Source organism: Dermacentor andersoni, chromosome 3, assembly GCF_023375885.2.
Source record: "Dermacentor andersoni chromosome 3, qqDerAnde1_hic_scaffold, whole genome shotgun sequence".
Lineage (NCBI taxonomy): Eukaryota > Metazoa > Arthropoda > Arachnida > Ixodida > Ixodidae > Dermacentor > Dermacentor andersoni.
Genome location: NC_092816.1, coordinates 37,022,883 through 37,037,003, shown reverse-complemented (window position 1 = coordinate 37,037,003; position 14,121 = coordinate 37,022,883). Strand labels below are relative to the sequence as shown.

At 46.0% G+C, this 14,121-nt stretch overlaps 1 protein-coding gene and 1 long non-coding RNA gene across 2 annotated transcripts in view; one reads left to right on the top strand and one right to left on the bottom strand.

Annotated features, from left to right (window-relative positions):
• LOC140216705 (uncharacterized) overlaps positions 1-11,375 on the top strand; it is a 48,013-nt gene extending 36,638 nt beyond the window's left edge. The window contains exon 3 of the long non-coding RNA XR_011893338.1: positions 11,290-11,375. This is a non-coding gene — a long non-coding RNA (uncharacterized lncRNA). The remainder of the gene's footprint in view (positions 1-11,289) is intronic.
• LOC126520719 (uncharacterized) lies at positions 7,469-11,464 on the bottom strand. Its single transcript, XM_050169503.3, has 3 exons — positions 11,276-11,464; positions 8,794-8,922; positions 7,469-7,631 (listed from the first exon to the last, which is right to left on the bottom strand). The coding sequence occupies exons 1-3, from the start codon at positions 11,462-11,464 to the stop codon at positions 7,488-7,490; spliced, it is 462 nt and encodes a 153-aa protein (XP_050025460.2). The 3' UTR covers positions 7,469-7,487.
• Positions 11,465-14,121: the final 2,657 nt, after the last annotated feature.

Here is a 14,121-nt window from a genome sequence, read left to right as displayed (position 1 = left end):
TTGGTCACGAGAAATTTAGACGAAGATAACACGGCATCTTTTTCTTGAGAACCAGCTAAGTAACAATGTCAAGCGTTATGTTGAACTATCCGGACCATAAGACGTCATCTTGCTGCGAAATCTGAGCAAGAAGCAGACGGTGAAACAAACTGGAGGACAAAGAACGCACTCGCATGCACGCACACACCCACACACGCAATCACTGCAGCACCCCCCAGTCGCAAGCGCTCTGTCTGGAGTGGTTGCGTTTGTTGTGTGTGCATGAATGCTGGTGTCATATTTTGCTCTCCAATTTGTTTTATCATAATGAGTTACCAACTGGCCAAACAGCTGGTTCTTCTAAGAGCGGATGAGCAGTAAACGCAAAATCATTTGTCGCATCGCAGTAGGTGATGCCTACTTCAGCGTTATTCTTGCCGGAACAAAAAAAAATAATAACAATGCATTCACAGCGAGATTCCACTTCTGTGCGAGACGTCAGTGGGAGCTAGCCAGCAGTTTGACATCAGGGAGTTCGGCAGACGTTTCGGAATCTCACTTGGCGACGTCTGCACAATGCGGCGCGTCGCAGACGACGGCCCACTTCTCGAACGTGGTGTCGACGGGTGTAGGCACCGCGCGGGTGACCACGCGAGCGGAGGAGAAGACGAGTAGGAAGAATAGTATGCAGCAGCAGAAGCAACAGTAGCAGCATATCGTTGTGGCAAGGTCCGTATCGCCGGCGGCGCTGCGCAGACAGAATATTGGGGATGGGGGCAACACCTCACACGAGAGTTGGGGTGTGCGAATGTTCAAAACTTTCGAATAAGGAATCCAATGACGTCCCATTTGATTCGGTCTTCGAGTCGAAATAGTTTTCCATAACTTTTCGAATGCCTAAAGACGTCGACTGCGCCCATTTAAACATACGATTGGAGCAAAAGTATTCGGTAAGTTTTAATCCCCGCGAGCATATGGGTATAGACATAAAACACGCGTAGTGCAGCAGGCTACGTCACTTAGGTGACGCAGCGAACGTTCGCGCTCTCTGAAGAGGCCTGTGCATAGAAGAAACCACTCGTCTGCCGCTGATGTTTCATTTGTTCTTTTAATAAACAGCGCTTCATAACGTGCCATAACGTGACAGAAACTTGCTAAGGTTAAGAATACTAGGATGCGAACATCGTTTTATATTAGTTGCGTTAACTAACGCCTGTTCATTATTCGAAAACTATTGGACATTCTATTCGATTGTATAGAACTATTCGATTCGTATTCGATTCGGTCTGAAAAATCACTACTTGAGCACCCCTATATACATGAGAAAAGCTAACAGCTACGAAGAAACGTTAGATTCGAGTCAACCGCGACTTTCTGATGCAAGTAATACATTAGTTGGTGATCACAGAAACTGGTTGCGAAGTGATTATGAAGTGGTTATGCACAACCACTACGCGAAGTGGCTACAATCCTTGCAAAAACATTGATGAATCCTATCGACAGATATTAGTTCGGCAATGTCTCAGCATATGAGATCCTCCGTATCGCACGTGGTAACTGATCTAATCACAGTAAATGCATGCAGAGTGCTTGAGAAAATGTGTTCGAAATTTCTTAAATATCGGTAATATCCGATAGTTCAGCGACATCTTTCGGTATTGCTTTAATCGCATACGCACACATCGTGATACGATTCGATGTGTATTATAAACAAGAAATTGTGAAATTAAGGAAGAATAATCGATTATTTAAATAAAAGAGACGGTTTATCCTAATGTACGTAAGACTGTGGAAGTCCGTCATCCGAGGTGTTTAGGCTCACTCACACTAGGCCGACCGGACACCGATTTCGGTCTGCCAGCTGTCGGCGACAACGTTTTTGCCTTCGTGTCGGCGGCTCTGTCCCACTGTACCGACGCCGACAATCTGCCGACAGTCGGCGGAAATCTCGGCGTCGGCACAGTCTGTCACAGGCGCCGACATGAAGGTGAAAAAAAAAAACACCGTTGCCGACTGTCGGCAGACTGAAATCGGTGTCGGGTCGGCCTAGTTTGAGTGAGCCTTTACCGGTTTGCAGACACCGCCTTTTTATCAAGTCGCGATCCCGCTCGCTTTACGCTTGTCCAACAGTGAGGTGTGAACAGGGATGTCACTCTTATGCTTCTGCTAGGGACGCGACAGATGCGCTCTTAAATTTACATTCTGGGGCTTTACGTGCCAGAAGTCCGATATGATTATAAGGAACGCCGTCATTGGGGACTCCGAATTAATTTTTACCACCTGGGGTTCTTTAACGTTCACTTAATGCACAGCCAGAACACGGGTGTTTTTGCATTTCTCCCCCATCGTGACGCTGCCGCCGCGGCTGATATTCGAACCCCCGCCCACGGGCTTTGCAGCGCAACACCAAATCCACTACGCCACCACGACAGGTGGGTGGCTCTCTTCGGCAGTTCAGGTTGTTTTCTAGGCAAGATCATCCGTAGTTCGTTACTCTGCAGAAATTAGCAGCGTCAGCTTTTTGCATATGTGAAACCGGTCCTGAACATCTCGAGTGAGGGGGTCCGAATCTAACAGCAGAATGAATCGTTCGACTCGTTCGGTTATAAGGTTAACTAGTCCCATTTTATAATTAATTATCGAATTAATACCCGAGAAAATTTATTATGTATAAATAAAAGCTAGTCCTGAGGAGAACAAATCATACCAAACTCTCTACTTTAAAGCTGTTTCTAGAGTATATTTTATGAAACACTTTTCACAACGGAGGTGTGAAACTTATCCTTCGTTATCTCAGCTTTACCATAACCGGCAGTCCCCGCTAAAAGAAAAATTCAAGACATGGACAAAAAAAAAATTTGCGACAGCTCTTGTACGTTTAATGTTTTCGTTCAAGTTAACGTAGCTGATAAAAAGCGGTGGATCCCGAGCCAATTCATTTCCCCTTTCCCGTGTATGGTAGCGTCCGAGGTAAATAATAACGGATATTATCGCCGTAAAGTGTTTTGTTTCACATCTCCCCGTGCGGACCGTGTCATTCCACCATGCGCCTCAGTGCGTTAGGCTTAACGAGAACGGTCATTACAGCCCTCGTATTTTATCCACTACGGTGACCTCTTGACATACTTGTAGCCATAGCGGATCGGAGCAAATCCAACACCGCCGCCTCCACCGACAGCGCCGCATGCTCCGCGAACGACACCGCCGATTAGGGATGGGTCATCCATGGTCTTGAGCCCTTGACCGTCCGCGAGATTGAGTGGTTAGCTGGTTGGTGTTTGTTTGTTGGTTCGTTACGGCGATAATGATGATGCCTTATTTAATGGCACGCACCCACTGTGGGTGATAGGCCACGAACCGGGTGGTAATATGATAAAAAAGAAACAAGGCGAAATAAATAACTAATTGAGGATGCGAAAGAAACCGATAATAAATAAATTTAGTGTGTAATAAGGCAGTGGGCCTTGCCTAGACAGATTGTTGGTTTGGCTTCTATGAATGACTCATAACCACTACATACGAGATTGGCCAAGCGTCGAATGAGTTTGCAAAATAGTAAATGAAATCTGAAAAAGAAAGGAAACACTCGTGAAAATTATTTAATAGATCAAAGCGAGGTACCAGCAGCGAGCTACCAGCAGCCCGACGCTCTTCGGATCAGGATCTCGGCAAGCACGCCATAGATTAGCCTCGTGTTCCCCAGCCCACTCTCAGAACTTTCCGCCGGACTTTCTTTAATCGCGTTTCATCTTTCATTTAATTATTGATCGCGTGTTAATTCTTGTATGTTCTGTTAGTGTAGTATTTGCCGTGTTTAGTGTCGCGTGTATTTTTCATTTGTGTGGCGTATTTTTTGTTATTTCGCGAGTGCTAGTAGTTCCCACGTGGTGGGCTTTGTGTAGCGCGTCGCGTTAGGGCGTGTGTTGTGTGTGACCCGCACGCTTTCCGCGAAGCTAGGACCACCTGCATGTAGTTTGTATATTCTTTATATCATTATGTCTCGGGCATGATTTTACTTTATTAAATTGAGCGTATGTTTGTACGTCGCCTCCCGTCTCATGCCTCTGGTTCACGGTCGATCAGGCGTGGACCTTATCGCCGGTCAGCAGTCGAACCGTCAATAAATGCATGCGGGGTGGGTTAGGTGCCGCCCAATCCCCTCCGACTCGGAGAGTGAGACTAGCTTACCCCGATCCTTGACAGAAACCCATAGAGTTTCTCACTCATTACAGTGAGAAACTCTATGGTGACACCGCTGTGGTCACTGCGACACCGGCGTATCGCGCCTGCTGCTGTCAGTACCTGCTGTGCGAGCATAGAAGAATGGTTTCCAGGCGTCGTGTGCGCGCCCCGATAGAAAACAACAACACGCCCTTGAAGGCTGAAATTCTGGTGTGAAATTATTGAACATTAAAGCCAATTAACTTATGTTGCTTCCTACGAGTTCGATTTGTCTCTGGTGACTTTTATTCCCTAACGCCGACGGCCGACGGTAACCGCACTTTTAACACTCCGTTTGGCATTTTATGCACTTCTCTCGCCCGCATTACGTGGGATTGCCAGAACAGGCCACCCATAATTAATACACCAATAAAAACCGGCGAGCTTTCCGGAAGGGAGCAGTGGGAGACTTGGCTCGCCAGCGAGGATCCGGAGATGTAACTAGCGCTCCTCGACCAGGCACGGCGAACCGCACAAGCCAGAGGGTCCTAGACTAGGGGCTCCACCCACTCTCTTTCTGCACTTTTTTCTTCTTTTTTCTATTTATTTTGCAATAAGCGTTTTGATATATATATATATATATATATATATATATATATATATATATATATGTGTGTGTGCGGAGATCGCTGGGAGAGGCCTTCTTCCTGCAGTGGACAGAAAAATAGGCTGATGATGATGATAATGATTCTCATGATGATTCAGGGTGCGGACGCCACGGAAGAGAGCTGACATATATCGGATGAAAATACTTGACAGTGTATACTTGTGAAATACTCTACAGCCGGTAGTGCGTGTGTGTGTGTGTGTGTGTGTGTGTGTGTGTGTGTGTGTGTGCGTGCGTGCGTGCGTGTTACCGCGCAGTTATACATTCAGTCATGCAGAACAAACTAGCTCAATTTTTCACGGTACCTTCAGAGGAAATGTGAGAAATGAGAGCTCGTTCACGTTGAGCAACATACGAACGGTATTAAGCGACCTAGTTTCCAGCACAAAAGGATCGTTTGCGTTAAGACTGATGGGAATCAGATCGCAGCAAAAGCAACAACGCCAACCAGCCCAGCTCTCTGATTCACGTATTACGCCACTCTTCTAGTGTACAGGTGTATGTTTGTAGGCTTTTATTCAGTTTCTTAGCGTCCTTAGCCACTGAAAAGAATCATTGTTTGTTTTCCCCTCTGCTGATGGTTCATACCCACTGTGGGGAACCGAACAACATTCGATTGGAGTTTAGTACTTTCTTAGGGCTATAGCAAACATGGAAAAGTTTAGAAACACACGGGCGCGCGCACACACACAGACAGACGCACAAAAACATCAGCACAGCTTTCATGGCCACGCAACGCGAAGGTGGTGCTTTGCCACGGACCGAGAACATGCCGCAGTTTCAAGCTCGAGTCCCGCTACAAGTGCAGTTAGTCCTTCAAAGACTCGCTTCACGACATGTGGCGGCAGTATAGTCTCACATTATATGTTGTAGGTCTCTTCAGGGGCTTTATACGCACAGAGCACATTGAAGAAAGAACGAAAGCAAGCAGTGTGTCTAACTCGAAGAGCTTATAGTTGGCTACCCTGCGCGGGAAAGGGAAATCGGGGGTATAGAAATAAGGGGTGAACATGTGCCCGTGCGCGCCATCTTCGAAAGAGGCACGAACCCTGAAGGATAGGTCGAGAATCGGGTGGTATTACGGGAAAAAACAAAGTAACCTGCTAAAGCAAACCTTTGTTAAATAAAAAAAAAATGCGTAATGCAGAAGTCAGCCTGCCATGAAAAATAAGAGAATTAATAAAATGAATTAAGAAATAGACTAGGGAAAAGCAACGGCAGAGTGTCGTAAAGTGGATCTCACCCTTTCGACGTATTGGTGAGGACGCATGCGCAAAACTTCCAAGGGATAACTTAAAAATAATCATAGCTAAGCTACAATCCCGATAAACGAGAAACGCAGGAATGCTCAGACAGCTGTTCGAGGGACTTGAACGAAATTTGTTGCAATAAAGGCAATAAGGCGACTGTAGGAAGCACAATTTTGATCTTGAGCCACAAATTACCCAAAGAGAGAACTTTACTAATTTGCATCTGTGCCCTGAAGAACTGATGTCGCAGTTCTGTATTTCAAAAAAAAAAAAAAGTTACTGCTGTGTCTGAGGCGGACACATGCGACATAATGGTTCCCGGCTTACGTGGGATTTCTACCATCCTTACGTATGTCTTACTAAAGTCCCACTTAAAAGAAAGCTGTGTACAATACATCAACTTTATTCGCTTGCTATTGCGATTGCGCGTTTCTCTTTGTATTGTTGATTTGCGGTAATGTAAGCTTGATGCTTCAGTTCTGTAAAAAAGAAATGACGCCTTAATAATAAATCTACTGTCACAGCCGGCAGCTTTTAACTGCTCCTAGAGCATCACGCGCTACAAGAGCGGCCACAATCTTCATCGGGTATACCCTGGCCTGAACCAGACTCTCTAGTGAATTTTTACAGCGTTTCGCTGTGTTCGTTGCTGGTGTATGTTTTCTGTATGTGCAATATAATTGCGTCAGTTATTTCATGCCTCACCAACGCCAACTGGAGTTGCTTGGCATAGGAGTGTATGGCCATGCAAAACTCCTATAGCACCCATTAAATGATGCATCTATGTCTCTGTCCTTGAGGCCCGGCAGAACTGCTATAATATACCCATGAAGTTAAGACTTGCTTCCTAAAGTCGTATTATGATGCGCAGTATGCGCTGCACATTTTCTGGAATATTGTCAGCAAATTATTCTTCAAGCTTTCTTGGATAAACTACACGGTTAAGCATTCTTGACGAGGCTGTCATTTGGCCACGTATCCCTTTGTCGGATTGGACTCATTATTACCGTAACATTCAGATTTTTCCGCCAGCGAGTTTGGGTCAATAATTAGAGAAGGAGCTTACTCGTCACGTTCCCGATGTTTCATATTTCCAGAACTACAGCGATTAGCGAGTACCGAGTACTGCGCCGAATCCGCCATATATTAACTGGATCCAGTCGTAGATGAAGCTTTTGATTTAGAAGCATCGCGAACTCTGAATTAGAAATTACCTTGCATCGGGTAGTAGCAACTGACACTAAGCTTTCGATGGAGAAGTAAAATTTCACATGCGTCTCCTCTGTGTCACATAAGGGTGAGTAATAATTGAGACAAAGGGTCCTCGTCTTAATGAATGGCTCGCAAGTAAGATATTTTGAGACGAAAGAAAACGACATTTTCTTTTTAGTTCTTTTTCTTCCGTTGTCGTTGGAGTGATTTGATTTTGCTCATGCTCCCGAGCGGCTGCCATCAACATGCTTGGTGTCACTGGGTGCCAGAAGAGAGCCGCTATTTGTGACGATGATGCCCGTGGCTGCAGACATGATGGTCTTCTCTGTAACGCTGTCGCCCAGGTTGCGAAGAAGGGATACCTGCGACAGGGCGTTTCATCAATCGCGTTATCCACCATCGACAGGGCGTTTCATCAGCGTTATCCATCAATCTAACGTTACATAGTAACGTTAGATTAATGGATGTGGCGTCGGTGTAGGCACGGGTCCAAAGCCCCTAGGTAAAAGGCTTCAAGTTGGCACCATTCTTTCATCTGGCTGCAATCATTCTCTAACTCGAGCTCACCCACCACTGAGCGTGCGCGATTGGCTAAGTGCAGTCACATGGCCCGGAAAAGATTTCAAATTTTTTATCACCAAGCATGATTTACCCCGACATATGCACGAACAAGCTATACCGCAGGAGAAAGTGGTTCAAAACGAGTTTTGATAATAAATTTTGTGTTACGCAAACAGTTTTTTGCACGCGCGTGAAGAGGTCTGAAACGTTTTGAGGGGGCGTTAGCGGCGCTCCATGTAGGCTTACAATGACTGGAGGAAGCGAGTGCGAGAGGGAGAATGGCGATACCTTGAGTCATATCTAGGCACCTTACACAAGCAGCGGCGCATCAACCAGCATGATAAGGATAGTATGTACCCGAGAGTTTCCAAAGCACACGTCGAGGGGGAAATGTGGCGCTAAAATGTTTGTAGGTATACATGCGGAGCTGAACTGGCCCGCTAGCCTTGGTGAGTCGCCCGCGATCAAATAGGCATTAAGTGAACATATTTAATTAATGAACGCAGTAACCCTATGTTCCACGTTCACCCTTGTCGCTATGATTATGTCTCACCGCAATACACAAGATGCCTTAATGCATAGCGATTTGCTCATGCGGCTATTCGTATGCTTCGCCGCGACGCTCTGTTTTCAGAAAAACTTCCTTCCTGGGCAAGTTGGTACGATTTGGACAACATGGCTTTAGGGCACACAAGAGAGAAACACAGACACACTGGCGCCCTGCATGTCTCGTGTTTCTCCCTCGTATGTGTTTCCTTAGCACCCTGAGATCATTTCGTTCCCGGTGCGCGCTGTTTTTCATCAATTAGGAAGTGTCACTGTGTTTCAGTGCAAGATCATTTGTACAATATACTCTGCCTCAAGCATGTTTGTATTCCGGTGAAGCATACAAAAGCGCGCCCGTGAATATAGTACGTGCTTGAGACACTTCTCATGGCCCTCATAGCGATGGCGTACACTTACCGGGTCGAAGTGCCTGGTCCTGGGCTCCGCAAACACAGAGTTGGGCTTAGTAGAACGAAAGGTGGGCTGCACACGCGTATCGTTCCACACGCAGCGAGGCAGCGTGTACTTGCGAACGCAGGTGATAAGCTGTAATTAACAAATGTTGCGAACATACTCAGTACCCCGTAACGACGCTTACTAAAAGAAGAGGAGATGAAATGATCGGTTGATGAAAAGAAGTGTAACTGGGCAATAGCCAGAGTGCACGCCGTGCAGGGTATAGGACTGTAAGCCGCAGCCTTGGGATACTAGCCAAAGGACCGAGCGCTGTTCATCCAAAGCTTTTCGATGGCCACTGACGTTCGGTATTGGCCGCTGCCTTCGCTTAAATATATGTCTAACCTTTGGCTACCGTCACTTGCTAGGAACAGTTCTATCGTAAAAAATTACTTCGCGAATACAGGACTTGTTTCGTAAGACTACACGCTTCGAATATTCCATGTTCTAGTGAGGACATTTTGCCCGCCTAAGAGACGTAGTAAGATGGATAGCCATCTTTTAAGAATAACCGATGGGAACAGACTCAAATGCGTATGATGTTCAAAGTATGGAAGTCTATTTTTTAAAAAACGCCGTTTGGAGGAAATTTCGCGCAGTCAACAGGGATTTGCGAATAAGCTACCACGCAAGTGGTATATTCTTAGTGCTTTTCAAACTACAATAACTCCGCTTTCAGTTTGCCTTGAAAGTACGTATCAATCCTGCCGAAAGATATTTCCTAAACCGCTGTCTCACAACAGAAGCCAACACTTATAAATGCAAGTCCGACGGTGACACAGCGCGTTCAGTCTGGCCGTGGCCAAGCTTCTCCGACGTATGGAGATCGAATTAGTTAAAAATATTAGCATGATTTTGCTGATTTGATGTCGGCACGCGGTATTTCTTTTTTTTTTTCGTAGGGTGGCAAAAGGGAGAACAGTCGCACGCAAGCTCTTGTGCGGCACTCTCGTGGTGGGGCGGGGAGGAGTGAGCTGGTTGTCACTCACTCGTTCGTTCGTTCGTTCGTTCGTTCGTTCGTTCGTTCGTTCGTTCGTTCGTTCGTTCGTTCGTTCGTTCGTTCGTTCGTTCGCTCGTTCGTTCGTTCGTTTTTTTTTTTCGCTTACGATGATCGGTAATGGTTCCTGCACAATTTTTTTTTACAATCTGTGATTTGTGCTATGCAACCAACCACCTTCATAATCTTTCTTGAAGTGAGCATTAAAAAATCGCAACAAATTACTCTTTTTTTTGTTTCAAGCACTGCAAAAAAGTATGCATTTGGGCTGGTTGGTTCATGATTACGAGCAGAAAACAGAGCTAAACAAGAGGGTGGAGAGAGGGACACAGACCACAGCGCTGAACAACAACCAAGTGTCTTTATTCTTTCAGTCAGCATCTATAAACTCTACCGCTATCTCAAAGCATAAAGGCGAGAGAAACTCAGCATGCGCAGGGGAAATAAAGTGCAATCAATGAGATATATTTCCGAAGCCTTTCACATTCATAATAGCGGCGAAGCATGTGTAAGCCTCCCCTCCATTTCTCTCCTTCCGAAGGCGATAGCCTTCCTATCTCATTGATTGCAATTTATTGCCCCTGCGCATGCTGAATTTCTGTCGTTCTTGCGCGAGGTTCCGGGTTCCGGGTTCGCGAGTACCAGGTTCCGGGTTCGTTTCTCAACCTCGGCTGCGGCATTTCCGATGGGGACGAAGTGAAAAAAAAAAACGTACGCTGTGCTTTGCGCGCTCGTTAAGGGAGTCGAGGGTGGGAAACGATCCCACGTCTTCGCATTGCACTTGCGATGCTACCAGAGCATCGCACGCGTAACGCGAAGACGTGAGATCGTTCCCCACCTGCGGCAAGTTTTTTCCTCCATTTTCATTTCCATTATTTTATCGTTTCTTTAATTCACTTATTAAGTACAAGTAATTTCCCCCATGTTGTCCTTGGTGTCAGTGTTTGTTGGCTTCTTATGATATATTTTTAGTGCAGATATATATATCGAGACAAAATGGTTGCAGGTTGTGCGTTGATTATGTCATCCGATAACTGGGGTGCTATTCTGTAAGTGTCCACCCAGTGGACCTGTTCATTTCGTCTGGTTCTGGAGTGCTGATTGTCTGGTGGCACCTGTCTCCTTCTAGCGCGTGCCCCAGCCCAGCCCACCAGAACTCCAGCAGCAGACAAAATGGCCATGTCCACTAGGTGGACACTTGCAGAATAGCTCCCCCCCTCCCCGCCCCCTGCTGTCTTTTACTTTATCCTCTCCTCTAGACTCACCACTATAATGTCTCTATGTCCTTTTACTACCTTCCCATACTGCATTCCTGCTGGCCACCGTTTATTTGTCAGCGTACCGCGCTACACAGTTACAATGCGGTCAGCCGTAATGTCCTTCCAATCCTTATCCGTTGTTTGATTTGTTCATTTTAATAAACTACCACTTAGGCCTACTTCTTACCTGCGCCACTGCAGAGATGGCCGGCAGGCCTCCGCTGCCGCCGAAGGCGCCCACCAGCTCGGAAGGCGCGGAGAACTTAGTGATGATGGTGGGGACCATGGATGTCATGGGCCTCTTGCCGGGACCCAACTGGTTCGCCGGTGATGGGTCCAGGTTGAAGTGCTTTCTAGGCTTGGCGAATGCGTCCATGTAATTATTGAGCAGCAGTCCTGACGAGGACTCGAAGCCACTCCCGAACCTGTGTTGTTAATTTATGCGGAGAGACCAGCAGTGACAGTGATGAAGCGCGCTTCGCGACTCCGTCACTCTCATAATCGCCAGAATTTGACTTAAAGACATGTATTAATTTCATCCAGCATGCAGCAATGAAATCATATTATCATCTGTGATCTGTCAATGGCACTATGCGGTTATGATAATATTATTATGCGGAAAAGAAATGTAATGTTGAATAGCCTGGCAAGCGAGAAATAATTTATGATCTGCAGTCAGCCTCTAGAGTGTGTGCAGAAGTATGTCTATCTAGGTCAGTTACTAATACGAGACCATAATTATGAGAAAGAAATTTGCAGAAAAATAAAAATAGGTTTGAGTGCATGCCGCAGGCATTACGAAATCCTGAATGACAGCATACCACTATATTTGAAAAAAAAAGTTACAATCATTTCATTCTGCTGAAGGTTGAAGAAAATCGAGAACAAATTAAGGACCGTGCAAAGAGTGATGGAAAGAACATTGTTAGACGTAAATTAAGGAGCCAGTAAGATAGTGGTGTGAATCACAAAGCAAACAGGGATAGCCGACAATCTAGTTGGCATTAAGAGATAGAAATGCAGTTGGGAAGGCCATATAATGCGTAAAGCAGATAACCGGTGGACGATAAGAGTTACAGAATGGGTGCCAAGGGAAAAGAAGCGCAGTTAAGGACGACAAAAATTAGGCGTACGAAATTAAAAGATCATATCTTCAATATTAAAGCGAAAAAATATTTACGTGCGCGCCTTCGATAGCTGCATTGCGTTACATTTGATAGCGGCGGCTCCCTTTTGTAGGCGGCCGCTAAAGACGAGACATTTATTCTCAATCATAACGTAAAAGAGAGTTGTCTTTGCTTTCCTCGCCATACGTGCATAACATTGATTAGGAATTTTATTTTTGTTGAATGAAATTCAACTGTTTCTTTTTATTAAAAAACCCTTTTCGTTCCTGAATGTTGGACCCCTCCTCACAAAGGCGCGCTTCAATCGCTGCATCCACAACTATATACCCTTGCTGATGTCCGTGACCAATGGCTCTGGACCGCTTTTCGCCAGAAGCTTCGCAACCCATTTGAATCTACCTTGACCGGACACGGTAGGCCTTAACGTCACATTTTGCGCCTCGTTCTAAATGCGTAAGCATATCTATGCTTGCCCAACGAGAAAAACCGTCCGTCCATCCGTTCCGCAAGATGGTCGCTTTCAAGATAGCACTGCCCCTCGCTTAAACCCCGAAGTGCCGAGAACACAGCGCTCACGGAGCTCTCAGCACATGCCGAATTCCGCCCCTTTCGCTATCGCTTTGAACATGCGAGCCCGCGCGTCTCTCTTCAAAGCTAAGTTACCGGCTAGAACATAGCGCGCCGGCACTCTCTGTCTGCATCGCAGATAGCGTTCACGATATGGTTTTACGCGGCGCATAACGGCTCACATAACCTCTCTTGCTGATGTCCGTGACCAATGACTCTGGGGCGCTTTTCGCCGGAAGCTTCGCGACCCATTTGAATCGACAGATTGTGCAGATTCAGCAGATTGGCTAACGTTAGCTGGCACACCCTATTTACTGCAGCTGAACTGCTGCAGCAGTACCTATAAACTAATTGTTGTAAATATTTAAAGTTATTGCTACTTCGCCGAGCACATACGCGTAAGGAGACATGTTTAGGTATTCTAGGTAACGTTATAAGTATTCTGAACACGTTTCGTTATGAATTTCGCATTATTCTAGCGTAGCTCCCTTTTTCTTACTGGGAAAGGCCACGGATGTTTGAAGGTGTCTTCCTTCACCTAACGCATTGAACGCAGCAAATTTAGGGGCAATGTAGAAGACGCTGACACAAACGCTGACACGACACGTGCTAGGCGGTGCGGGCACATCAAGATCGGTGTCGCGTCCTGCAATTCACCTCTCGGAACATCTTCTGGCTTACCAATACTCCGTGGTTGGTCAAAGGGAGGCGGCTGGTATCGCGCACGAGTGATGTATAAATGAATTTCTACCGGCAATTTTCTTACCAGTAAAAATGTTCGTGCGACTTTAGCGGTGCAAAACAACCACAAGAAACACGCGCACCAATCCACCGCGCAAAAATACAGTTAAGGTGCTGGTCCTATAGCTCCGGTTCTATCGCAACCAAAACTGCTGAACCGCCAAAAGGCCCTAACGCTATAACCAAAAAGCGCACCGTTCACAGTACCCTCGTTGTCTCTGCAAAGTTTGCTTCCCTGGAATACGGGTTGAGATTCAGCAAGGTTGCGCTAGTCTGTCGCTATGTTGCTGTCTTTTCTCTTTTTTTCGTTCTTTATAAATGAAGGTTCGTACAGTTCTCATTCACCACCCTGTTACATTATAGCCAATAAACTCATTCACAAAAAGACAGGACACATATACAGCACTATCAGTTATCACGACACAATCCTAAAACATACACGACACGTAGACAAGCACGTACCAAAAGTTCCAAAGCAATAACTTTGATTACCATGCGCTAACGCCAAGTTTCACCTGATTTGGCTCAGGACTGCGAACGAGTCGAAAACATCTCCCTTCTGTTTCCGGTGCCTTTTCGCGCTGTAAGGTAAAGAAAC